The sequence below is a fragment of the Empidonax traillii genome, unplaced genomic scaffold (assembly GCF_003031625.1).
Source record: "Empidonax traillii isolate 1590-97213 ecotype Southwest subspecies unplaced genomic scaffold, ASM303162v1 scaffold31:size1920502, whole genome shotgun sequence".
Lineage (NCBI taxonomy): Eukaryota > Metazoa > Chordata > Aves > Passeriformes > Tyrannidae > Empidonax > Empidonax traillii.
In genome coordinates, this window is record NW_020955224.1 from 1,615,459 (window position 1) to 1,643,181 (window position 27,723).

Genomic DNA, 27,723 nt, shown 5'->3' on the forward strand with positions numbered 1-27,723 from the left:
GTGTGCGCGGAACTGAGCCCACCCTTTAATCCTGAGGTTCATCTGCTGGGGCCAAGCACGCTTGGACGGTGGCAGCGAGGTCCTCAGGACGTAGATGGATTGCCTTTACAGGCTAACGAGCTCCATCTGCCCGGGGAGGGGCCCCGACCGGGAATCGAACCCGGGTCTCTGCAGTGACAGTGCAGTGTGTTTTCCTCTACACCACCGGGGGCTCCTAGAACAGATACATTTCACAGCACTTGCAGACCTTCAAGTGTGTGTTATGTGCTCACCAGCTACATTTAAAGACTTCACCAGAACAATTCTGAGGCACACAACTGAAAAGTCTTAACTAGCTTTCAACTGGCCTGTGGAGCCAGGTGGGAAGTCTTGCCAGGGACCTGAAAGCAGGAGATCTGCAGAGAGATGCACCCATTTAGCTCTTATTAATTGGCCACTGCCAGGGCGCAGACAGGTTCAACAGCCAAACAAGAATGCCAGAGGCAAGAGCTGTTTTGAAAGAGGAATATACCCACGCCTGTCCTGTGGGAAAACTAATGCCTAGTACAATCAGATTCCAGGATGCATAACTTATTCCACTTAAGCAACTTCAAATAATTGGGGGCAGGGAGTGTTAAAAGCCATGCGAGGAAGTTTATTCTGAAAACTGCAAGTTACTCTGAAAGCCCTGGAGGGGATTCAGGGCTCTGCACAATTTAACTGCAGCTAAAATACTTGGATGACACTTGAAGTCCTGGCCGATTTCACATAAAGGAGTTGTTTGCCAAACTGAGATGCTTTAGTTACACAGAAAGGAACAAACCTTAACAAGCAAGTAGAAACACCAAAGTTAACTCATTCCATCTGAATAGATTTAGAAAAAAAATATAATTGGGTTAACTGTCAGAGCTCTTACTGCTCTTTAGGTTCAATTTGTTCTTCATCAGTTAGTCAGGGCTCCCTCCAGCTTTCAGATAAAATGTTTCAAAATTATACTAACCTGTCTCTGCCATATATTTTATTTGTATTTATGAAAACTATTTATTTCCTTAAAAAACAATAACTAATGGTGTATGTATATTTTTTTTAAATGTTAGTGTTTCTTAGTTCTGTGCAATGCCGTTGGAGCAAACACCACATTTAAGTGGGACTGGATAAAGCTAGTTCTACATTTAGAATATATCAAACACATCAAGTAGCCCAGCTGTTCCTAATTACTTTCACTACTGGTTCAAAAATGCCTCTGACTCTGTTTTTTAGGGATGAAACTATGCTGCAGTGTAGGTTAACTTTCAGATGGTCTGCTTTTGGCAAAATCCCTACTGTTGAAGTTGGATGCCGAGGCCTCTTGTGTATCACACAGGAATTATATGCCCGGTCGGGGCCCCTCCCCGGGCAGATGGAGCTCGTTAGCCCATAAGGCAATCCATCTACGTCCTGAGGACCTCACTGCCACCGTCCAAGCGTGCTTGGCCCCGGCAGACGAACCTTAGGATTAAAGGGTGGGCTCAGTTCCGCGCACACTGTGTCTCACCTAAAAAATCCAATGCGCAGGCTGGAAGGTGTAAAGACCTTCCCCGGTTCTTCGTTCGAGAAGAGACTGGCCATGGCCATTATATGCCTAAGAATGGTATTTAGCAGTGCTTGCAAGAATTGGAGCATTATTTAGATCCAAACTGAAGTCTCACTGGCTCAGATTACCCTTATCCAGTAAGTGTTCTCCAATAGGTAGCCATTAGCAGATGTTTCAGAAAGATTATGGCAGGCATAGATATCTCCCTCAGAATTCCCCACTGTTCTGCACCTCTTGAAGTGAAAAACAGAGTACTTGAAGTTGGAAGGGAAGAGCATAGTCAGAACACCTTAAAGCAACATTTGCCATTTTAAACAAGAGACATGGCAACTTCAGTCCTGATTAAAAGCAGGAATTTACACTTGCACTACCCAGGGGGGGGACAGAAAGGAGCATCAGTGATTCCACGATGTAGGTAACTAAGTAACTATAACATTTTGACTCTGAACTCTGGTTATCTCAAGCATTCATGTAGGATAGCTGAATTTCTTTACTTAAGCTCTTGGCCATAAAACGTTTTGGAGACACTTTCCATCCTTCATCCACCTATAAGTCATCAACATCAAAGGTAATTTATGAAGAAGAGGGTGAAGTTAACTAAGCGGCTTAAAAAGAAACTGTTCTGCAACTTGTTAAGCCTATACAAATATTTCAACCAAAGTCAGTTTTTTTGAGTAGAGAGGAAAGGCAGCAATTCTTCACAGTTCATCTGTATCACTACTCAATAAAACAGGTCTTGAATCTGCTTTAAAAATAAAAGTTTAAGTCTTTCGGCATAAGGGGATCAAGCAAAAATTCACCCAATATTACTTTAATCTTTGCTTTTTAATTACATGTAAAAATACCGGACAAAGTATATTTTGACATTACACTCTACCCTGAGCAATATGCTGGCTAGCTCTCGTGTTCCTGGCGTAAGGAAGTCACTTTGGAAGTGGTTGGCGTAACTTCATTCCATTTCTATTGCTTAGCCACAGATAAGAGCCCATACTTAAACAAAATACACATTAAAGAACAAGACTACAATCAGGGAGTAAGATGTACCAACACATTCTTTTCAGGCACTCACCTTCTTCCCCAAAAAAACCCCCAACAACAACAACAAAAAAATCAAACCAAAAGACCTCACAAAAACAAAGCCCTAAAAAACCCACACCGAAATGCAGGAGTTGGAGGCATCTAAAATTAAGTTACTTGCAGCAGACCAGCAAGTAAGATTCCACCTTCTTGATTCCATCTTTCAGGTTAGTGAAGAACATACCACAGCATGACCATTTCAGATTAAGGGTGATTTGTAGCCACCTTTGGCTGCTTAAAGCCATCATCAATGCACTAGATGGTAGAAGGCAAATCTGCTGAGACATGGAGAGATTCTTCAGTTTTCAGCAAGGCTATCCGTTCTCTGTTCCCAATTAAAAACTTCTTAAGCAGGAAATTTGATATCACCACCTCTCACCACATTTTAATATGTAAGAAAGACAAGTATTTATGGAGGGTACTGTAGGTGTAGGGAAAAAAAAAAAAAACAAGATTATTTAACAACACCTTTCTGTGTACATAAATTACTAATATGCTTAATAGGTAGAATTGTCAGTGGTTGTAGAAAGCCTTGTTTGCCAGAACAATATCTGTCTCAATCTGTTCTGTTTTCCCTACAAGTCAGATTTCCAAATGAGTGTAAATATTTATGGCATTTAAAACCATAGTAACATAGTAATCATTTTTCTTTGAAGATCAGAAAAACCTCAAACTGTAACGATTTTTCCAATGTGAAAACCCCAATCAGTTATTTTAACTTTCCTAAATGCCACCTGCTCACACTATATGCCAACATAAGCAGCTCAGGCAGTAGGTGGGACCACAGAGCGGCAATACCCTTGAATTCCCCACTTTTTTTTTTTTTTTTTTTTTTTAAACAAAGAAGTCACAGAAGCCACCTCAAGGATACTGGTTTCATTCTGACAGATTGCTCCTTTAAGGTACTTTAAGTAGAAAAGGTAAAACTTTCAAGCAGTGCTTCAGATGACATATTACATATTTAAACAAAAGCAGACTTAACATTTCTGTGCAAATTTAGCTCTTCCAACCATAAGTTTGGAAACATTTTCAACAGAAGGTTTAAGTTCACAAATTATGTTAGTTCAGAATTAACAGGTAAGTACAGCCTTTTAAAACTACAGTCACCTAAATAGCATGTTGAGGGCAGTATACTACATTGAGAACTTTTAAAATATTATGAGTCAGACATATCTTATATTGATTTAACACCTAGTAAAGTAAATTCTGTAACAAATTGATTTTGCATTATGCATATAACACTGATCCTTAGGCAAACAGAGACACATTAAACCAACAAATCTGAGGGCTGTGAGGAATGTTATAGCTGGTAGGAGTCTGCTACAAAGTCCTTGAGGATGCATTGCTATGTTGCTGTACATCTTAATTCAGGACACAGGTGAACAGCTTTAGCAAGAGACCTTTATACCAGCCACTTTAAGCAAGCAGACATTTCAAAGTTTTTTGGTTGCCAGTAGTTTAATCTTGCTTCACTTCACCCTTTAATTGCCTTTTCATGCGTGAATATGGGCTAATTGTGTCATCCATCACGAAGTCATATAGTACTTTTATCCAAGAGTTGTATTGTGGCAGGTTGTCATAGTATTCAGCCGCTATTTTCTTCACCTGAAGAAGAGATATGAGGTTTATTTACCGGTTATATTAGCACAAATTGTGACAACTTTGCAAATTGTAACCTCAATGTGTAACCTAATGCACGGCACTTTCATTTCAGAGGTTAGATCATATAGGAAGGGCCACTAGTGCCACAGTGCGAACGTTTCTTGAAGGAGAAAGCAATTCCCTAGTTGTTACATAAACTTCATGTGCAGCTTTTGAAAATAACCAGAACAAACTCCACTGGCACTCCAAAGTCCGTTCACTCTGCTACCCACATGATAAAGCTCAAAAAGCAAGTGGTTTGATTGCTATTGAAAGTGGGTGAGTGACTCACTTCAGTGCTGACTCATAGGTATACAAGTACCAGTAAAAAAGGATGTTACGAGTTCTGGGAAGAGATGTTTAACACAGCTATTTTTACATGTAGTTTCAAACCTCAGCATTCAGAAGAAAAAAAACCAAACATTCTATTTCAGAGGAACACCTTTATGGAAACTGACTTTAAAGAATGAATACAAACTTCTTCCAAAGACTGTTCTCAGCTGTACATGCTGACTAGACCATTATTTGAAACTGAGAGCAGCAGATTCAGTGAAGTGTCCTTACTGATATTTAAGGCCAAGGACCTGAAGCCTTAAAAACCTGAACAGAACAAAAAAGGATTTCTCACAAAATTCCATAGCTTTAGTCAGAAAAATAATAATCTGTGTAAGCAACAAACGAGCCCAAGGTAATACATGCCTAGTTTGAAGCCAAAGATCCTTTTGCTCCATCACTGCACCTATAGAATAGTGAATCTATACTTTTATTCAACAGTAACAATCCTCAGTGCTGAGGAATCAAGTGTTCAGGACTTCAGGGATCTTAGCACACAGCATAACAGAGTCCAGTCCAACCAGAATCGCTGCACTGTTCTAAAAGAAGACTTTGTTTTCTTATCAGAGCTGTGAATTACAAGTCCTGCAGCAGAACTGGGTATTTACCCCTGGAATTAAATACTTGAAAAAATTCATGCCTATTTATAGCTGAAGTACCCCTGCAAGAAGTGAAATGCTGGTTCACCAGCACAGACCTAGGTATAAAAGGTGACTTAAAGCAACTTTTGCTTTGTTTTAAAGATGAAATCTATGAATATGAGCAACCATCTGTCATTGAAAACAAGAAACACACAAAGCCTCAACAAACCAATTACACGATCCAGCTGCCCTGCTAAAAGTGCTGGCTTACTTCTTTCCCTTTACAGTTCCACCACAGACAACAGAAATAACAAGTTCAGACTCCACCAAAGGGGCAAGCTTATAAGGTCTTACTATTGCCGGGTGCAATAACAAAGCTACAAGACCAACACCGCAGCTGCTGTCCAATTGCAAATTTAATGTCCCCTGAAGCTTGTGCTCCAATTGGGAAACACATACACAGTGAGAACAAAACTCCTGCCTTTAGGAAGCAAAGAGTGAATTGAGAAGACACTTCACCTCTGCTACTCATGCAGACATGACAGGCCTAAGTCCTGGCACAGAAGCCTTAATTCTGTCAATGTACAGTTGATACTTATTTAGGGTTCAAAGGCTCTGGCCAGAGGAAACTGAGGTGCTCCAGACTGGAAAGTTACTAAACCTTTGTCAACAGTACAACAAACATTAACATCATCTCAAACCCTCTCTTTTCCCCCAACGGAAAACGTCACTGATAGCAGAAACTGAAGCATGAGCACACATCACAACGCTGTCCTTAAGACTGCAGCGACAACAAATATCCAAAGTTATTTGCAACTTCTTAACTAGCTTTCTGCATACTTACAAACTGAAGAAATCAGAAGACAGGTTGTAATTACAGGAAGCTAAAGTTAGTGCAAAGCATAAGACATGCTTTTCCTCCCCTCTCCTTTTATGGAAGAGGCAGTCAGCACTCTGGAAGCTTGTTCAAGATACCACTAAAATGCTAAGTAATTACCTCCTTTATCACTCATGTTGTCATTTTTCTTTGGTTATTTGTTGTTGGGTTTTTTTGATCTCCCATCTTCCATTCTTCTGTCAGTGCTCTACCTAATTTTCAAGTTAAAGTAGGGCTTAATTTAAGAAAAAGTAATAACCTTGGAAGTAAACTTACCAATGGAAGGCTCTTGCCCGGAATATTGGGGAAGTCATGATGTTCGTTGTGATAGCCAACATTAAAAGTGAGCAAATTAAGTGGCCCATAGTAGGAATAGGTCTCATGTCCTTTTAAAAACATGTAATGTTCAGCTATGAAGTGTCCTGAAATTGGGTGCAATCCAAGTCCAAGTACTGAACCAGCCAGCATGTAAAAAATGGATTTCACTCCCCATAAATAATATATCACAACATCAAAGGAAAGCTGAGCCAACAAGTTGATTACTTCAAGTCGAGTAATGGGTTTGGGATTGATGCAGAGAGGTCTAATCGCGTAGAAAAAGGGCTGAAGAACAATCCACATGAACTTCCTGAAAGGCGTGCAGAAAAACCAGCCTTCGAAGTTGGTAGGAATATCCACATCAATTCCATCACCTCCCAAATAACGATGATGATCCATGTGGTATCTCTTGAAGGATATGGAATACGGGAGACCAAGAGGGAGGTTGGCAAATATTCCAAACCATCGATTCCACATGGCTTTGCTGTTGCCAAAGGCACTATTGTGAGAGATCTCATGAATAGCCAGAGTCATGGAGTGGCTAATACAGCTTCCAAAAACGTACGCCCAGAAGACTACCCATTTCCAATCCAAGTCTTTAACTAGATAAAATGCAGTCAACTGCGCCAGAACCATCAGCACAACCACCCAGATCAGGTTGTAGTCTGGTTTCATCAATGCTTTTATCTCTGGATGTTTAGCTAGATGAGAAAGAATTACATGAAACAGGAGTTACTTCGAAACTCTCCTCACAGCCAACTACCCCCAATTAGAGTATAACAGCAGATAGAGCCTTTCCTTCCCTTCTTCCCAATTAGGATTTGCCTGCAAAGGTAACGAAAACGCATGACCTTTCCACTTGTGATAGTTGCTGCTATAATGAATCACTTGGAATCGAGTAATTTTAGCACTTTCACGTTGCTCAGCAACTAGACACGTACTCGGCAAGCACCAGTGCCACATCCAGCCTACCCAGGAAGGAAATAGCTCTGAACCGAACAACCCACCCTCGATTCAGAAGGGCTGCAGTGAGCTCAGGCCCGCGTTAAGCGCGGCACTGGAGGACGCCGTTATCCCCCTCCCCGTGAGCGCGGGGTGTCAGCTCTGAGGTGACATCGCCTGACCGCTCGCAGGGCTCAGCGGGGCAGGCCCTCGGGAGACAACCCCGGCCGCCGCCCTCCCTCCTTCCCCCTCGCTCCTTCCCTTCCCCTCCCCCGCCAGCGCCGCGAAGGCGGCAGCTCCCGCCTCCACGTACGCGGGCCCGGCCCGGCTCCGGCCACTCCGTCGGGAGGCCCCCGCGGGCCCCGCCGCCCCCCGGCGCGGGCGGCCATTTTGTGGGGTGCCCGTGTGTGTGTGGGACCCCCCCCCGCTCCGCCACGTAGCGGGAGGCAAGACGCGGCGGCACCGCGGCTCCTCACCCAGGATCTCCTTGCGGCGGTCGGCGTGGGGCTGGTCCGTGTAGACCCACTCGAAATCCTCTCTGGCCACGGTATTCCCCATGGCGGCAGCGATGCACCCACCCTTCCACAGCCACCCGTCCCGCTGGCTGTGCGACGCCCCCGGCCCCGCACTTTATAGCGCCGCGCAGGCGGCTCGCGGACACGCCCCCCCCCCCCCGCCCTCGCCGCCCATTGGCCGCCGCCTGCTGTCAGGCGCGCTCCCGGCGGGGAGACGCCCCCTGCCGGCGCCCTGAGGGGCGGGGGGCGCTCCCTCAGCCCGCAGGAGCGACTCCTCACAGCGGCAGCGGTGGGAACGCAGCGGTCGTGCAAGGAAGAGCCGTCATCTGTCCGAAATCTGTGGTTTAACCCCGTAATTAAAGACCCCTGCCTAAAGGGATTCAACTACTACTCAAAACGCCCGTGTCGAGGTCTCTTTCTGTGGCAAGATATTCTAAGGATTTCACTGACAAATATCCATCCCTACATGTATTTCTTATATAATGTTGACTTCGGGAAGTTCAGTTACAAAGATTATTTAATATAGAAGCTGAATGACTACTTGATTGGGACTTTACGTGTCCACCCAAAACAATCTAAGTCAGTTGATCAAAAATCCACTCAAAATACTCTAAATGAGTAACAGTGACAAAAACAGCAGAGAAAGTTATCACAAATTAAATGGTACCTCTTCTATTAATGTAATATTAGTTTCTCAAGGTTTATGTTGCATCATTTAAAATTTATTTGCAATAATTAATAAAAGAGGTTAACGGGTACTGGCTGTTGAAATCCCCATGTGCAACTGGGCTCATTAAGGGGAAATACAATCCCTACTTGACGACGTTTGCAATCCAAATAATGCACAAAGTGTGGGATCCATAAAGCATAACACCTGTGTGAATAGTTTTGTTTGCATGCATTTTTAACCTGCGCATATTAGGATGGGAATTAGAAGGGAAAAACTGAGCAAGCAGGTGAGAAATGGAAAAGTTCACGCACAGCTTTTCCCTCCTTGGCTGCATGATCTGAATTCTGCGGACTCCGTGGGGACTGATGCAGCTTAGGAGGCAAAGCAGATGTTTAGATTTCATCCAGGCACTGCGACCTTGCAAGGTTTACTTCTCGGTCAGCGACCATTTCACAACAAGCCAGGAAAACGCCTTTGAGCTGCCTGTGCAGCAGCCGAGTGCAGGATCGCCGGGGTCACAAGTGTTCCACTCAGCTGCACTTCAAACACTGTGAGCAACGTTTCTTAAAGTGTTCCCTTCTTGTACTTCAAATATTAGCACTGCTATCCATCACTGCGCTAAAGACCTTCTCACCCTTGGGAAGGATCTTGCCAAGAGGAGGGATGTGTCAGATGATGAGAGGGGTTGCAGCTCGGCCAACAGGAACACTGGGGGGGAGAAACAGAGAGAGAGAGTATCAAGAGTTCAGCACACAGAGGCAGGTTTACAGCGTTGCAAATGCATATAGACTTGTGAACGGTCACAAATTTCACTAGGGCAATTAAATAGAAGAGCCCAGATTTATAAACTAAACATTCCAGAGCAGCTAAACAAGGCTTAAAAGACTAAGAAAAATATTAAATAGGAAAGTTTTGGAAAATTTAATTGCCCAAGTGTACTGGAGAGCAAAGTGCCTTTCTATTCACTCGGTCTTTCTGCTTTAAGCAGCCTGTGTAACAAATCCAGATTTATTAGGTCTTCAGCAAGCTATCAGTTTTTCTGACACTTTTTTCAAAGACAAAGAGATCCAGTATCTAGTGTTGCCTTCAGCTGTCACAAAGCTAGAACAAAAATTCTGGAATGTTCAGTTACATGTAAACCAAAGCCAGCAGTGCATCCCTGTCTAACGAGGAAGGATAACTGCAAGAGCAGAGAGCACATGGACAAGTGAGCTGGTCCAGGTATGGTGCAAAGCAGCACAGGAATGTAACTGGAGAGTTATTAGAACAGTTGACACCTAGCAGACACGTTGCTGTAAAACAGTCCGAACTGAATTAACTTATGAGTGAAAAAACAACTGATCACTGTAATTTGCCAGTTACCTTCTTAATACCATCAGGAACACCAAGAAACCAGGTAGCCATCTCGTGTCTCAAGACACATTCAACTGTATCCCACATCATCCTGTTTCCAAGAAGCTCTTAATGCTGAAAATTCTTTAGGCAATTTTAGTGCTCCCCCTTACATCTCAGTGAAAGCAATTAAGTTGCTGTTCAATTCTTCCTTACCTTTTACATTAAGAAATTATTCACAGGCATCCTTGTAACGTTAATGGACTTCAGTGATTAATGTGCAATGCTGAACAAGTATCAGGAACTGAAGAAGTTCCATTTGTTTCTATCTGTTCTTTATTCTGTGAAATTTATCTTGTTAAGCAGGTAGTCTTTCTTCCTTCAGTGCTTCCATCTATGACATCCACTGGCCCCTGTTTGGAAGGTGCTTGCATACTCCTTTTACATACCAGCCATTCCACTTGGGAAGCAAGACCTGGTTGCAAACAGCTTTTCCCTCAAAAAAGCACCACTGTGATATCTTCTGATCCCATTTCCATCATGTTCACTAGATACATAGATTTGTAAAAAAAAAAAAAATCTCCAACCCTACTATGAAAAAAAAAGTTTTCAAGGCAAGCTGCTATTTTTAGAAAAGCAGGAAAACTGACCTCAGTAGTTTAAAAATATTTTAAGAAACTAACTATAAAAGACACAATTGCTTTCCCTATCAACCCTGAGCTGTTCAGTTTCAGCCCTTGATACAAGTGCTAAAGCTGAGCAGTGGCTGCAAATAAAACAATTTTTCATGCAACTTTGTACATTACATCTCCCTTTAACAGATTACGGCCACTAATCACAACAAACATTGTACTTCTCCAAGCCAATGCACCAACTCATGTAAAGGTGCACAGACATCTAGAATGACAAGTGATTTAGTTTTTACTCCAGGCAATTTATCAGCTTGTTCCTATGTTGCAAATGCACACTTTCTATTTAATAAGGGAAAACATGGTGTCAGAAATTAACGCCGCAGCTCTTTTCTCCAAACTATTACTTCATTCTGCTTTCTCCATTCTGTCTGTGCTAGCGGGGTATATTCCAGAGGGAGCCTCCCTCCCTGGGAAATGAAACACTGGTGTGCCTTTGCCATGGCATTTCCAGAGCTGCCTTGGAACCATGTTACATATCTGTGATGTTTCTCGGGCCTTGTTCCATTTTACTGTGCTCATTAGCAGGTGGATAATCAGGATGCACCTGCAAACTCGGAGCATGTGACGCTTCCTTGAGCTGAAGGTTCCAAGCTGGCACTTGGCACATTCACAGAGAACATTTCATGTAACAATGGGCTGTTGTTGTTTCCAGCTCCGTTTACGCAGAGCTAGAGATTCCCCAACACATAAATAAATGATACCTTTGAGTAACCTGAAACTATTTGTATATTGTGAAAGGGGGGGGGGGGGGGAATTGCTTGCATATTCTAGAAATTAATAAAGAAACTAAGGTGAAAGATATTCAGAGATGTACGAATAAACCTTTTCAGTAAATGCAATTCACAGGTTTATACTTGTTTGGAAGTATTTCACCACAAATAGCTGGTAAGTAGTCCATTACAGGAATTTTTCATCATGAATAACCGTTAAATGAATTTGTATCACACAGTAATTATAGTTATCATGCTGAGCCTTTGATTCAAAATTATTTTTTAAAGTATATGCCAGTATTTTTAATCTTAAGAGCAGGCACCTATCTTAAAGAGATTCTTAATGGTAAAAAAACTTACTGAGCTGTAGAAAGCCAGTACCAGCAAATGCTCCTTCAACAGTTTAAGTCTTCCCTCAGATAACCTTCTATCATTTCCTTGGTGCTTAAGGAAAAATGCCTATTTTAAAAAAAGACTGAAACTATTCAAGAAGTTTATTTGAGGGCTAAATGTCTGCGAAATATTAGGCATTTGCAGCGCTACTCCTGGTATGAGCCAATACGTTCTAGAAGTAAAAACTGTAGCTGAAAATTTAGGAAGAACATCCATTTTCTGTGATTGTGTAACATTTGAACAGACAATTTCTGATTTGTTTGTTTAGTGCTTTAAATACAGTCACTGTGTTATGCTGTACAAAAAGAAAGAGAAACTTGCACTTTAACCCATAGTATTGAGATTGTGAACAGCTATAAATGCAGCACTTGCATCTTCAGTGCCATCCCAAGTTGAATTCAGAACCACCTAAACCCAAAGCAGCAGCTGGTTAAAAAAAGAAAACATAAGTCAAATGATAAAGCTACATACTTTAGTACATTAAAACAAAACCAAGGACAATGGTATTTGTATAAGGTTCCAAAAATATACAGATGGGGAGGGGAATAATTACTGTACACAACTCTGAGGTGGTTAAAGTGACCAGAGAGACTGAACAGTGCAAAACGTGCTTTTCTAGTTACAAGCTCAAAACAGAAGTGCAAAAGAAATTAAAGCTTTGTCTGAAGTTATTTACCTTTTAGGATAAGGAAAGCTTAGAATATTGTCATCAGTGTTGCAGAGAAATTTCCACCTCAACCCCAACACAGACACACAAAATAGTTTCAGTTTTCCCACAGCACAGCATTTCCCTCAAATGATGTCCCCCAGGCTTGGTGAGTGTAGGGACGACTCGTCTGACACGTGTTAGATGTTGGCCCACGAACCAAGTGAAGGCCACTTCTCAGCTCTCCAGCTTTGGCCAGCAATACCTGCCTCACAGGCAGGGTTCAAACTCTCCTGCCACTCAACTTCTAACACCACCTCCCTGTAAAACAGCAGCCGTGCTGAAAGCAGATGCTAAGTTATGGCTGAGGAACAAAGATTGCTTTACAGGTCTCTGTGCTCTCTCCCAGAGTCTGGAACAATTTCAGGCAAGTGCTTTTGGCAGGCTAAGCTGTACATACATCTATTCATGCAAATGTAGAATATGGCTCCCAAGGCCTAGAACCAGGGTGTGTGCATGTGAAGGCCCTCCCTTGTAGGTTTACAAAAATATATAGCCAATACTGTAGCTTAAGAAGTCAGTTTTACTCATTACAGAGAACCCCAAAAAGTATTAACTACTTTTCAGACATTCCAGACAAGGTCACTTGTAACAAAAAAGGTCAAGTTCTCAAAAACAAGATTTTAAAAGTGGATCTTTCCTTCAAGTGAACAGGACATCTGTTTTTACGCTTAACTTTTTAGTCAGTTAAGACAATTTATTTAAGATTTTTTTTGTGAACATATGCATAAACACAAATAACTTTACTTTAAACACGTTTGCACAGAAAAAAAAAAAAAGTTAACCCTTCAAAACATAACAGAGCAGGTCTGGTTAGTACGTAACTATTGCAAATATTAAAGATTCTGTGCATTAGGCCCACCCATACAGAAAGCAAGGGAAAAGTCAATGAAAGAAAATAACTGTTCAAGTCTAAGAGGTGTTTTGAAGAGCCAGCAGCTAAGTGACACCATGAAGCTGGTCACAGTATCCAAACAAGCAGACCTGCTTGGGCTACTCAAGCAGTGTATCCTCCTGAAGGTGTCATTTACTCCCAAGTTATTTTCTGTTTCGAAGGCGCTTAGATTTCCTAGGACAGTCTGTGGAATCCACCGCCTTCCTCCGTTTTCGAGGAGATTGTTCATTTGAGCCAGAACCTGAGGAATTTCCTACTGTGCTCTCCATCACCTCTCGCAGCTTGCGCTCAAGCTCAGCCAACCGGGCATTCTGTTCGCCTATTATTTGGGTTTGCTCAAGCAGTTTCTGATCTTGATCCTGAAGCTGTTTCTGTTGCTCCTGCACTTTGATGCGGAGCTCGGAGATCTCCCGCTTTAGTGCTGTCAAGCCCGTGCCGTTCGCTTTTACTTGCTGCTGGAGTTTGGTGACTTCCTGCCTGGAAGGGCTCTGCTTGGAGAACAGCTGCATTGTTGTCAGTGCTGCAGAAGGCCCTGGAACTTCAGAGAGAAGTATGATTAATCCTCTAAAACTTCGTGGCAAAAACTGTGTCCCAGTTTTCACATTTTGCTTATCCCTAATCCCCAAACATGAATCTTAACACCAGTTGCAAGTTATATGAGCATGTAAACAGATTTACAGTCATTTAAGTGTCTAAGAAGAATGTGTAGTCATCTCAGAGCAAAATTTAATTTAAAATGCTTATAGATTTTCAGTAGTCTGGAAAAACAGCTCATCATTCATTTCCTGTATATAAACCCCCCTCCTTTTGCTGTATCAAAAATTGCATAGAGATATTGTCATGTAGACTTAATGTTAAGTCAAAAACCCACAACACATCTACTTTATACAGAAGAGTTAGAGTAAATAAATATCTTTCATTAGAGCAGCAAAAACCTGCTGTCTTAGTTGCAGACAGCTAAAAATTTTGTGATTTGGGGCTTAACAAGATATTTCAGTTTAACTTACATTTTAGAAGAAAGGAATTTACTTCCCACGCTTCGTTAGAATCACTCTTCCTAAGTACTAAAGTCATACTGGAATCTGAGCTTGGAACTGTTGATTCTAATAAAGTTCCTGCAAATCAAGGAGACTAACAGCTACTGTATAATTTCTTTCACTTCTTCTGCCATATAAGTTATCTATCACTTTTTCTGGTATTTTACTCTTCAAGCAATGCTGTGCAAGCAAGATGCAACTTTAAGTGCTACGCAGACAGAACAGTCAGGAACAGGTGGGAACAGTCATCCTCCTTTTCCTCCTGTTTTCTGTCAGTTAGGATGCCCGCACAGCTACCATTACGTGGCACTAAGGGGTTGCCATTGGAGAAATTACACTCCTCCCTCAACACCAGACAGGCATTTTTATGCACCATAAAAGCCTTGGCCTCGAAAAGCCAATTGACCTCAACTATGGTTTTGGGCAATACTTCCCCAACCGAGAGGCTCAGTATACATTAACATATAAATTTAACATCTATAATAAAAAAAAAAAACTCAAACCAGATATAATTTAAAAAATGAAAGTATAATTAAGAGGATATAATTAACAGCTGGTATACACACGGCTAAAAGGGTGGACAAGATATACAAGAAACAGCAAGCATCTCCTGCAGTTAGGCCTATCAGTTTTTTTAAGATGTAATTTTTTTTCTTCAATTTTTATTAAGTTATCCTTTTAGGGAGCTAATTTCACAGTTTCTGAAGTGTGAAGATGTCCTGTACAGGGAAAATGCTATGCTTTTACCAGCCCTTTTGCCTTTTGCCATGCAGACCAAAGATCTAGTTCTGGCCAAAAGTTAGACTTTGGTTGACAAAAGTTCTGGAAAGTCTGAAAAGAGTATACGAAGGACCGGTTTAATTGCTTACTTATAGACTGTTATTTTAATTATTGTCTTTTCACTATTACCTGTAAGTATTTTGCTTATTAGTGTATACAATAGTGCCCCAGGAAAGTAAAAACGCACATACAAGTATGTTCTAGCTCTCTGTGTACTACAACAGCTTAGGCAAATTCATTTGCTGATTGTCTTAAAAATAAAAGGCATCAAGTTGTTGTTTCATGTGCCAAATTTCAACCAAATGCAATGATAAAGTCTCATTCACTGGTGGCACAAAAGTGTTTGTTTACGGAATACACACTATGCATAATTCTAACATACATTCAAGTGATGTTCTTTCGGTAGTACAAAGGCTCTTTAAATGTCAAAGCAAATGAATTTCAATTAGCATTCTTAAGAAACAAGTATCATCAATATTTATGTAATAAAGCTCATATTTAAGGGAGGTAGCCTTAAAAACATACAGCGCTGTGAATTTTTACAGAAAAACTAAATAAAACTTAACTATATGTTGGAATTAATACCTGGGGCAGTTCCTATCAGACGTCCCGATACATCTGACCCAGGCATCTTTCTTTTCAGTATTGGAACAATCTTCTCATCAAAATATTCCATAGCCATGGAGGAAATGTCCCTTAGTTCTTGAAGAACTTCATGAGCTCTCTGAGGAGCTCTTGTAGAGTTTACATATCTTAGCACTCGATAAATTTCATCTATCACCTAAAACATTTAAGAATAATTAGGATTTTCTGATAAAGGCAAGATCAGTTCATTCTAAAAATTCTGGCACATTCAGGGGCTTTGACCACGTAACAGTTGCATACCACTGTGTGCTTTAGTTCTAGATCACCTTTTTGAATGAAGTGCTGTTCAAGATACATCAGAGAAGCTAGTCACTTGATCTACTATAACAGCTCTCTTCAAACTCATGAAATAATGCTCATTATGCAAAATTTTGTTTTACTACAGGCATACTTGACTTCTAAGTTATATAATCTATACTCAGCAGAGCACAATAATTTCCTTATAGAGAATCTGAAGCCAGATACTCTAAGCTCCAATGCAGAGCAGTCACTACCCCAGCTACTTCTGAAACGCATAACTGAAGTAGCAAAAATTAGCATTATGTCAGTCTGAAGAGCTGAGTCCACTTGCATACACCCAAAATAGTGCAAATTCAGATTAAGTCCAAAAGACATTAATTTAGAGAACATCAATCCATTACTGACAGAAAATATAACTCTAATAACAGGTTTGGCAAACAAGCCCTTTGGTTAGGAGAGATACAGAGAGATGAAAGGTGTGTCATTAATCTACGAATTATAGTCCAAGGCACAACAAGATAGGAGTGCTGTCTCTCAGCCAAAACTACACAGGTATTTCTCACAGGATTACGAATGGCTGAAGAGTTTCCTGAAGAACACAGATCATAAGGAGTTGTGTTTTGATAAAGGAAGCTTAGCTAAAAAGTTGCAAAAGCTGGACAAGACTTAAAAGTTTCTCACCAAGCAACAAACTTAGAAAAGACTTCCCTAATTTCACCCACATTATATCCTGTTAGCAACAACATCCTCAATATAAAACCTGCAGCAGGACTCTGCTATCACCAGGAACACTCACAGAATGACAAACCTCAAATCAGAGTTTGCATAGTCTAACGCAAATTCAATTCCTGGCAGTTCTGTGGCAAAACTTTCTGAGGGAAGCAATGCAGGTGCGAGGGGACAGTAAGTGAACACTGACAGACTGTAAGTGAACACTAAGCCTTGAATCTGATTGACCAAAATATTATTCTCTGGTGAACTGGTAACTGTGCATAGAGAGCAGCAGCTTCAGCAAACTCATACACTAAGTAAATAATAAAAAAACCAAACCAAAACAAAAAAAAAACACCCCAAATTTTTAGCAGTAATATCAAAATACAATCAAGGTCCTTACTAGTCAGTGCTCATAAGGAAAATGGCTGGCAAGCTCACTTGCCCAACTCCTGCACACCCCAGGTCTAGACTGAGTAATGCCTTTCCATCTACCCTTCAAAATAGTATGGCAACATTTCTTATAAATATTTAATTTACTAGGTGAGTATCAAGGACTTAAGTTCATTTGACTTTGTTATATTAATTTTTTTCAAAATACATGGTACTTATAAAAATACAATGCAAAGTCAAATAAGAATATATTACACTATAGTTATTTAATTTAGAATGAATTAAGTATCAAGTCAACAATTGTGTACAGAAACAGTTACCTATTCAAGATAAAAATACATTACATGCTCACAGCCTATCCTACCACACTGAGAGCACAAATGCCTGCATGCTGCCCCCGAATCCAAAAGATAACGTTTCCATTCATCCCAGGGCACTTATCCGCTTGTGAAAAAGCAGTACCAACATATCCAAACCTTACATGGAAAGATCAATGAACAAAGCACCAGGCTAATGTTCACTGATCTCGTTTCATCCATGAGCTGTACCAGTCTTCCTCTGACCAGGATTTTGTCAATTGCCCCATGCCTTGTTGTTTTCACAGCTTAATAAACAGTGGGATCTCCAATGTACATCTCTCTTGCATAATTCATATTTAATGCTGGGGTACTGAACACCAGAATTGCTCAGTAATATTCATATTTAACACACTTTACATTTGAAACTAATGCCACCTACTGTACAAAAATACACCATCCACTGTAACAATGAACAGTGTTTCCAAACACTAAATATCTTTACTCAATTAATCTGAGGTCCTCAAACCCTTAAGAAAGGTGCATAAAATCTTCCTGATTGAGTGCTTAGTGCCATACACAGTCTAAATTACTACATCTCCTGATAGCCTGGATCACGTGATTTTCCTAAAAGGTTGTAGAGGATGTATATGCCATAAGTCAAGCATCAGAATTAAGAGAGAATCTATGGGCAAATAGAGATGAAATTTAAAATAATTAATATTTAAATATAGTCTGATTAATTCATTTCAGACTGCCTGGTAAAACAGAGTATTGGCTTGTACGTTTGTTTGCAAATATCTGAAATACAGTTTTTACATATATATATATATACACATACAATATATCAAGTTGCCTCAGCTGTGCCAGGTTAAGTTACACAATCTAGTTTTTTTAAACACAGAGACACATTCACATAATATAGTCTACATTTTACCTTTCCAGGTATGAAGCAACAGAGATTGGAATCCACATACTTCATGAAAGTCATATTCAACAGGGAGAGTCTCGTTTCCACAGCAGCCAGGATGTCTGCGTGGCGAGCTAATGAGTGATTTCTTCTTTCGGACTCCCGTCTAGAAGACAGACCATAAGGTGACACTGATTTAACAAGGAGTCAGTGGAAGTTCAACTGTAACATTACTCAAATTAATTTCACCCTTAAACCCTTCTGAAGTTAGAAATTGTAACCCCTGACATTTGTCTCTGCGGAAGTAAGAGATACAGATTGAGAACGAGCCAGTAATAGCATACTTCACTTTCTTAGACAAAATTTGTTCTCTAAATGATTACTACATCTTACGTGATCCATAAACTCTATATGTAATTTAGGACTATTTTAAGAATGAGCCTTCAGTACTAACCAGCAGTAGATACTGGATCAGTATGAATATTTTTTATTCCCCCTATTCCTATGGCCAGTACTTCAGTGCAGTTGACATAATAAATGCAATATATTAGTAGTGCTTGCTACAAAGTTTAGGTTGAGATATAAGCTCCTTTGACAAAGGATCTCTGTGGTAAGCAGCATTTAGTTTCTTCACTCTGAGTGGGAAATCTGATAGGACACAGCAGCAGCTGCACTTATTCACTGGAAAGAGGAAGAAACACTGTTTCAGTGAGAAACTAGCTCCCAGTAATGCTCACATGTCAAACCTCTCTTCCTTCCCCCGTTTAATCCTTGCCACTGCTTTCCTTTAAAGCAGTCTTTGATAAATCATGAGTGAAGGCAGTTGGTCATGAAAAGGAATGGCATTTATTCATTCCTAGGAGTCCTTGCTTGACTTGCCAGAAAGCTGAGTAATACAGAACACACTCTTCTCTACTTGAAATGTCAAAGACACTTTCCACACCATTATTCTGTAATTAAATCTCAGGTTCAAGGGGCTTTTGGAGAATTAAAACCAAATGACTCAAATTTACAAGATATATAAATGGAATTAGCCATAAAGAAATTTCTTTTCAATAATCTGCTTAAAAGAATGTAACACAATTAAATTGAATTATAATTTTAATTCATACATACCTTGGAAGTTGAGCTTTAACTTGCTTTTGACACAAGTTGTGGTATCTTTCCACTTTCAGAAATCCCTGATTCAGCATTCTCTGGCAAACCAGGTCCATTCGCTTACAAACCTATATTTAAGTAAAGAGAAATCTTTAGGCTCAATTAAGGCCACAAGTCACTTTTACTATTACCTTATCCATACTTTCTGGGTAGTAAAAGATCTTCTTATTCTTTTTTGTTCCATTTCAGTGAGCAAAAATTGCAGCTGAGATTAAGGCCTCATCATCTCCAACAATGATCATGATACTCCAAAAAGGAGCAGCAATGTTCACAAATTAATCTCCTGATATGGCCTCACAAGAGAGAGTAGGCTCAATGCCTCCCACATATAAGCAGATACAATTTCCTCTGGTTTTAATGGAAGTTTGCAAATGCCTGTGTCTGGCTTTTAGCTTGGTCTCCAGAGTGATTTTGTAGTTTCAAAAAAGAAGCCTTTAAAGGCAAGAAATCGTGAGGGTTTTCTGCCAGTGTTTAAAGCTTATGTTTTGAAGTCAGCCACAATTAAATGTAAAAACATATGCAATACAGTGCACATGAAACAAGATTAATTTTTGTAGAAAAAAAGTATTTTCTTCTGCATTTAACAGACCAATAGTCTCTTTCCCCCTGACTCCCCCAGAGATTTAGGGAGAAAGGACATTAACAGCTGCCGAAGATACAATAAAGTGCTACAGTTAAACCTTCACAAAGTTACCAGTTATAGGACAAAGCCAACTTGTACAAAAGTTTAAAGCCATTGCAATTCAGTTCTACAGATGCAAGAGCTAACTGTTTTAGAAACTGTTTTGTTGTTTCTTTTTTTTAAGTACTGAACTGCACAATTTCTACTTTGACCCCCCCCATTCCAATGAATTAGCTTCTTTAAAACAAAACAAAACAAAACAAACACCCCTCCCCCCCAAAAAAAACCAACACACTAAAAAACCTCAAACACTCCTTTCCTCCATACACCTAATCTCATAATTTTTAAGTCTATGTAAGCTTATCCCTTGAGGAAGAAGATTCTCACTTCTTCCAGAAAAGCCTGCCATTACTTTAGAAAGCACTACACAGAGAAGTTCTGCTTTCTGAGTCTTCCTCTAGTCACAGCTAGTTTAAGCTCTGTGAGAACTCACTATTTTCAAACAGTTCTGTATTAACAAACCATTACGCAAATACTGGATCTGTCTGTGCTCCTTGTTATTAGATCTTTCTTGATAACAGTCAAAGGAGAAGGATCAGACAGGCAAACTACAGAGGTACAGTCTCAGCACACTCTGCCCCACATTCACTAATCCAGTTAGGTCATCTCCTGTGCATAAGGAATAATGGTGGCCCTTCAACGATAGGAAGGAGGAAACTATCCGTTTTCTTCCTGAGCTAGTAGCTGTATTAGGAGTGCATAGATCTGATACTCTTTTCGAGTACAAGGCTTTACAGCTTTCCTGTAGTTCTAATGCTACCAAACCTCTGAACTAGGCGCTGGTACCTGCACTAGGGCTACGTCAGCTCTGCAGTTACTCGGCACAAGAGAAAAACAACCCTGGAGACACGATCGGCTACGGATTCGGAGGAAGCAGAGAGCAATTTCAACCACATGCACACTGACACCTGGTGGCAGAAAGGACCTTCCAGTGCGCTGACCAAGGCACTGGCAATGGGTAACACGAACCGTGCTGGCTTTTTTTAATCTTACTCATTTGCTGACGCTACACAGCATGAAGAACCATTTGCTCCAGTTTCTCCACATTACCCGTATTTATGCCAATAACCAGTCTAGAACCCAAACGCCGAACAGATAACAGGTACCACCAGAAACAAAAGGTGTTTGGTTGCAACTGATTTTACTAATCTTCTCTTAATTCTCAGCTGGTTCACCATGTAAACGGGATGGCACCTGTATTTATAGGAAAAATATACCTCTTCTAGACTGCACAGTCGGCAGTCATATGCAAAGTAGCATCATTACACTTTTAAATGTCCACATTAGTCCAAGACAATTTGATACTCACTATTCAACGGACTGTAAGAAAGTAAAATGTTATGTTTCCTCATACTTGTATTTGCAAATGTTGGTGAATATTTTCTTATTCAAGTCATAGAGCTGAAAAAGCCTGAGTTTCCTCAAAAGTCCAGTCCAACCAGCCCTATGTTCAAACCTTTGGGTTAGAAAGATATTCCAAGTACATGTGAAAAGAAGGATGAGAGGTTGCTTCCTCACATGCTGACTTATATGCAATAACAGCTTTCCATGAGCCTATGAACCAATTTTCCAATTCATTTGTAAACAAACTAATACAATTTACTAGCTCCTCTTTCCTCGAGCATGTCTTATTTCTTCCAAGCTTCACTACCAGACAACCAAGTCCAAAACAGATATAAAACATCCTAAAGTATTTAGAGTCACTAAATGTTCTCTTTCTTAGGAACTACACAGACACCACACTTCATAACATGCCTTTCTAGGGTAAAGTAAGTGGCAAAACGTTGATGACTTCAGCAAGAATCTTTAAAATAGAAATGCCTGTAAATACCAATGGACTCAAACTAGGAATACTAAAGCTATGCTTTCCAAAGGTTATCAGTCCTTATTTTGCTGTGCAGAAAACAACCACAAGTTTTCTGCAGAATCTAAGTCACTTCTGACACGTGTCAGTATCCAAGATAACCTTCTCCTCAGAGTGTGTGTGGAAGGAGGCTGTGGATTGCTTGGTTTTAATCATGACTGCTATAGTCATATCCTGAACGGAAGTGCCTTTCCAAGCTCAGACATGTGACTGAAAAAGAAACTGGAATATCAGAATTTCATTATTATCCCACTGAGGTAAACATTTCAAAGCTTCTGTAAGTCACTAAAAATATCCCCGCAGAAGGAGCCTTCAAAAGCTGGAAGATAGCTAGTTACCATATCAGCATGCACACTAGGCTGCAGCTTGTCCAGAACATTACAGCTTCAGACACAAGGATCTTTTGTTTTTTTCTGTCATGATGACTATCAGAGAAACCAGATGAAATACTCAAAAGGGCTGAAAGCAAAACAGTGCTGCTTTTCCTCACATTCACTTTATCTGAACAAAATTTTTAGAACTCATGATTTACATAATTTCAGGCAACGCTGCACTCCGAATACCTGTTGTTTAGTCTCTGTTACTTTAGATTTACTTCACTGCTTAACCAGTAGGTGCTTCATTTATGCTTTCAAATGCAGTAACACCAGGAATAGCAAAAAGCATTATGCTCAGGAAAGCAAATGCTTCTTTGCACAATGAGGGGCCCAGGGTCCTGCCTTGCCTGGTGGCAATCATCACAAGCAGGAAATGTTCTTTTCCTCATCCTTTGCTGAAAGAAAAAGATTTCTGGATCCTAAGCCTGAGACTATGCTCTGTATAAACAATGCATGTTCCTATCTCCATTTTAATCTGAAAACGTGTTGGTGTTCCACCTAGCCAACCTCCTTGGTCTGTCATCTTGTACACGCTCGTGATCCAACACCAGTTCAACTCAAGGAATTTATTTTTGTTTATGGATCAGTGAGCTAAGGCGATCCAAAGTAAGAAAGATATTAGGACACCTGTTTGCTTCAATGCTGCGTTCCAGAGTGACTGGCTTAGGGAATCCACATTTTGTCTGGGTGAACTGATGCCATAGATCATATCTTCCTGCCTTCCTCAAGATGTTTTATCCCATGGAATGCCACATTCTAAGGGATTAATGAAGCTGCTTTCAGGCACATTTGTATGCTTAGGCATGAGACCTAAGCAATTTAATCCCTGTCATTCAAGTAATGTGGCCCTGAGATGTATCTTTAGCACAATACTACTTATTATAATATACACTCATTCATCTTTGATATGCAACTCACGTCAGTTCTCATAGAAAAGAAAAATTTACTGTTTAAGACATCTTAGAGCAGGAATATACAAGTCTTTCCCAAGCCTACTCATCGCCTTTAAAAATCAGAAAGTGATGAAATTTCATTATGAATTTATGCCTAGGCATTGTTATTTTTAAAGGCTACCTTAATTCTCTGTCCAACAGCACCTGGAGTTGCACAAAACATCCAGTGTCTGCCTCTCAGTGAACTGCCAAAAGACGACCTTCAGTTCTGAACAGCCACCTGAAAGACCCAGCTTATGAAGCTTATGGGGTCAAAGCAGAAGGGCTTTGATTCTTTACTGCTGGTTAACAAAGATACAGGTACTTTCCAGAAAAATGCTCATAGTGAACGCTTCCTGATGTGCTTAAGGGAACAATAAGGAATTTGATGGAGATACATTTTCTTGGCTGTCACTGACTCAAAACTAAAAATAGGGAAAGACCAACTTAACAGTTCCCTTCATTTTATGCCCAGCATTGTTCTGTATATGTTTCACAGTTGATATCTATCCAGTCTGATTTTGGGTATTTCTGAAAGGGGCAGCCATCTTCTGGAAAAGCAAGCTTGGAGTTGCTACATAAGGAAAGGTAAAAGTGTTACATTTTACTTCCCAGGTACCACTGAGAGTTAAACACCTGGTTTAGTCCTTGCACCATCACCTTCTCCTGTTCTCAGCTTCAGTGCCAACACAAGTATTGCTTACACACACTGACTTGGTGCTAGAGAAAGCCTTCTGCTGATCGGTGAGAGCTGCCACAGGTACAACCACTTATAAAATGAATGGGGGAGGTGCAGCCAAGGGCTTTGTCTGGCACTGCAATACAGACCATAAAACACTAAGTATACCAGAAGGTATCTGATGTACTTCCCTTAATTCAAACTGTAAGCACAACCCGAGATCCTTGGAGCTGCCCTATGCAGGGCCAGCAGTTGGACTTTGATGATCCTTGTGGGTCCCTTCCGACTCAGGGTATTCTATGGTACTCAAAGTACTACATCTCTTTAACAGACCCACCACCTACTCTCACAGAACAAGCAAAGTCTTCAGTGGACTGACAGCATGCTCTAGAAATGTTTAGAAACTGGTGTACTTGGCGCAGTATCAATAAGAACAGATTTTCTGCTTGAAGAGCTTTTGGTTTAAAACTACAGTCAGGATGCAACACTTGAGGTTGTTGATCCAGGACACAAGCAGTTTAGTTTTCTGCAGAAATACGCTTGAAATATTAGCTAGTTTAGGCTAATCAGGTTCTTAAAATAGAAACAGTACAGTACATGCACGTTTACTGAGGGTTACATAAGCTGTGCATTAATTCCGTCACTATTATTCCATTTACAACCTCACAGGAGATTAAGCTTATCATAACGTGACATAGTTTACATCAAATTCCTCATGTGGGCAGTTAAATATTGACATACATTGATCTCATCACTGACAGATGCACTTATCATTATCATTGCCATTGTCAAGATCAAAGGTAGAGATAATGTATTTTATTAGATTTACTACAATGACTGCAAGAAGCAGGCAGCCTTTCAAACAGACAAGGGTTGGGGGTTTTTTACATCTTCTTTCTTTGCCCTACATTTATTTCTAGATAGGTTTGGCTTTTGGAGCAGCAGGCTTATCATCTCCTACACTTCTTGGCTTAAACTCTGTAAGTAAAAATAAACACACCCATGAGACACAATAGACTACCCACCCCAGGCAGTCACTAGCAGAAATAAGCCTCCAGCAGCTCAGTGTCTTCTCCCAGAGGACAAAAGGAACGAAAGAAGTAAGAGATGGTAACAGCCCTTTCGGAATGCGTGTATGGAGGCGCTCACGGAGACTGGAGAAGGGATCAAGCCCCATCCCATTCCACCCCACCCCACACCATCTCATCCAGCCCCTTTCCCGGGGGAGGGTCGGCCGGTGCCGCCGACACCTTGGCACCCGCCGCTGCCCCGGCGGGCGGATCGCGGCGGCCCGACCCCGGTCCCGCAGGGGCGCTCCCCGCCCCCCGCCGCCCCTACCAGGCGCAGCTGGCTCGTCTCATCGTAGGACAGGAAGCTGAGGATGCTCTCGATGGCCACGATGGGCAGCCCCATGAGCGTGTTGCTCTGCGGCGGCGGCTCCATGGGCGCCAGGGCCTCGGCGGGCTCCGGGAGCGGGGCCGGGGAGAGCCGCGCCGAGCCCGGGGCGCCGCATTCGCCCTCCGACACGAGCCGCTCCTCCGGGGCCGCCATCTTGCAACCCGTCCTTCCTCCGCGGGGGAGCGCGGTCCGCCCTCCTGTGACGTCCCTTCCGCAACCGCCGCCAACCGCCCCGCCCGGCATTCCAGCCGGGAATGCCTGTGGGTGTTTGGGTGTGTGGGTGCCGGCGGCCGCTCGGCGCCAACCGGCCGGCGCGCGGGACTCGTTCCACGCAGAGACCGTTCCACAGGGCCGTTCCCCGGAAAGGCCGTTCCCAGGCCCGCGCCGAGGGGACGGTGCCGGGCTCTCTTCGGTTGTTCTCAGAGACAGGACGAAGAGCAGTGGGCATAAGCCGAAGCACAACGAGGTCCACCTCAACACGAGGAAGAACTTCCTTACGTCGAGGGTGGCAGGGCACTGGAACAGGCTGCCCAGGAAGGCTGTGGAGTCTCCCTCTCTGGAAGTATTAAGAACATACCTGGATGCGCTCCTTTGTCACCTGCTCTAGGTCACCCTGCCTTGGCAGGAGGGTTGGACTGGATGATCTCCAGTTGTCCCTTCCAACCCTAGTTATTTTCTGATTCTCATCCTGTATCACCCTCTCCATGAGGAGATACCCAACCCAAACTTCCCCTGAGATGGCTTTACAGCACCCCATCGTGTCCTTTGGCTGGAGAATGGAGACGAGATATCGGCATCTCCCTCTCCATGCTCCCTTCTGAGGAAACTCTGAGAAGGGCCTCCCAAAATTCCTTCACTGCTGCTGCCCAGGAGTCTGTCACTGCTCCCTCCACTCTCTGGAAACAGCTCTGGCTGCACAGGCACAGTGGCCTCCCAGGAGAGTGTGGGTGAATTACAATGAGGCAGCTACAAGGTGGAAAAATACCTCTTTAACACCTACATGAGATGCAACTTCATCTTTATTACAAATGTAATCCAGGCTTTTGTATTTTACCTTTAGATGGCTGAGCACCCTGTTTTGTGTTTGAGTCCAGCCTGGCCCTACCCTCCTTTCAGGAGAAGCCCCAGGAGCTGGGGTGGACGGGAGGCGGGGGGGGGGGGGGGGGGGGGGGGGGGGGGGGGGGGGGGGGGGGGGGGGGGGAAGTTGCAAGTCTGCTGACAGCTTTTGGGGATCAGAACCAGCTGGGAAAGAACTTGGCAGCCCAAAAATCACGACTTGAAATCAGACAATATTGAGCAGGCAGAACACCCAGAATAAAGCAAACTCTGCTCCACTATTTGACCTTTATCCTGCATATTAAGGAGGTTTCTTGGTTCGAATTGCGGGAACAGCAAAGGGATGGGACCAAGGGCTGTTAATAGAGCATTCCTTGGTGCTTCTGAGTGCAGGCACACCGTAGTTTCACTACCATTTTCGTCTGACAGAACTTGTGACAACCACTGAAAGGGATGGTGGCAGCCTCCTCTCTGCCTTCAGCTGCCGCTGCTGCTTTGTTTCACATCAGCAACCTTGGGCGTGTGCTTGACTGGGGAGCTGGTGCTGCTGAAAACTGACTTGCCAAAGAAAATCGGTAGATGAATACCAGAGGTGGTGGTAGCAGAGTGTGTGGGAAAAGACCATAAAATGTTTTGGGAGAATGGGGTCACTTGTAGTACCTGCATCAAGGTAGTACAGCTTAAAATAATACAAGATTAAAGGATTATCTGCCTGCTGCATCCCTGTACTTTTTTTTTCCAGCCACCCTTCTCGTCTTTGAAGTTTAATCTTAACCCATTTCTTTCATGTGCAACTCCCCCCTCTCTTCGGAAACCTATCTGCAGCCTCTTTCTTAAAAGAAGAAGAAAAAAAAAGGGCAACGGGAAAAGAATTAGCTTGGGAACAGGGCAAATGCAAGGGTAAGCCTTTATGTGTGTCACTCGAATGGCACGCCAAAAATGTGCACTGAAATTAATATTTCCTTTTTGGGAGCAGAACACTGTGTGCCTTGTATGGATCTGGAAGTGTTTTGCTCCCCGACCCCACCCCTCAGCTCATCGATGCCGCTGTAAGATGATCCGGCTATCTTGCAACAAGGGTTTTATTTTTGTGCATGTTTTTCAGACCTGATCTCCTTTCACATGCACAGTCAGCGGTTTAAAACACACTCAGGAGAATCCTTTATGAACTTGTGACTTGGCACATGAAGTTTGGTCTGGCAGTCCATTAATGCTTTAAAAGCAAGCAGGGTTTTTTGTTTTTTGTTTTTTGTTTTTTTTTGGTGGTTCTTTTGTTTTGTTTTGTTTTGTTTTTTGTCCTACCTAAGCATTCATAATTTAAGGTTATTTCA

The 27,723-nt window shown here is 41.8% G+C and overlaps 2 protein-coding genes across 3 annotated transcripts; both read right to left on the minus strand.

The window, feature by feature from the left end:
- Window positions 1–2,358: 2,358 nt before the first annotated feature.
- On the minus strand, window positions 2,359–7,982 carry DEGS1 (delta 4-desaturase, sphingolipid 1). The gene is made up of 3 exons (XM_027911438.1): window positions 7,798–7,982; window positions 6,338–7,080; window positions 2,359–4,234 (listed from the first exon to the last, which is right to left on the minus strand). Exons 1-3 carry the CDS (start codon window positions 7,877–7,879, stop codon window positions 4,088–4,090), a joined length of 972 nt encoding a protein of 323 aa, XP_027767239.1. The 5' UTR covers window positions 7,880–7,982; the 3' UTR covers window positions 2,359–4,087.
- A 4,109-nt stretch (window positions 7,983–12,091) lies between these two features.
- Window positions 12,092–25,521, minus strand: FBXO28 (F-box protein 28). Of its 2 annotated transcripts, XM_027911439.1 has the most exons (6): window positions 25,277–25,521; window positions 19,363–19,472; window positions 18,274–18,412; window positions 15,637–15,832; window positions 14,242–14,349; window positions 12,092–13,772 (listed from the first exon to the last, which is right to left on the minus strand). In XM_027911439.1, exons 1-6 carry the CDS (start codon window positions 25,487–25,489, stop codon window positions 13,378–13,380), a joined length of 1,161 nt encoding a protein of 386 aa, XP_027767240.1. In that variant the 5' UTR covers window positions 25,490–25,521; the 3' UTR covers window positions 12,092–13,377. The 2 variants fall into 2 exon arrangements, with proteins under 2 accessions (XP_027767240.1, XP_027767241.1); XM_027911440.1 differs by lacking the exon at window positions 14,242–14,349 and having other exon boundaries at window positions 25,277–25,518.
- Between the last annotated feature and the right edge of the window lie 2,202 nt (window positions 25,522–27,723).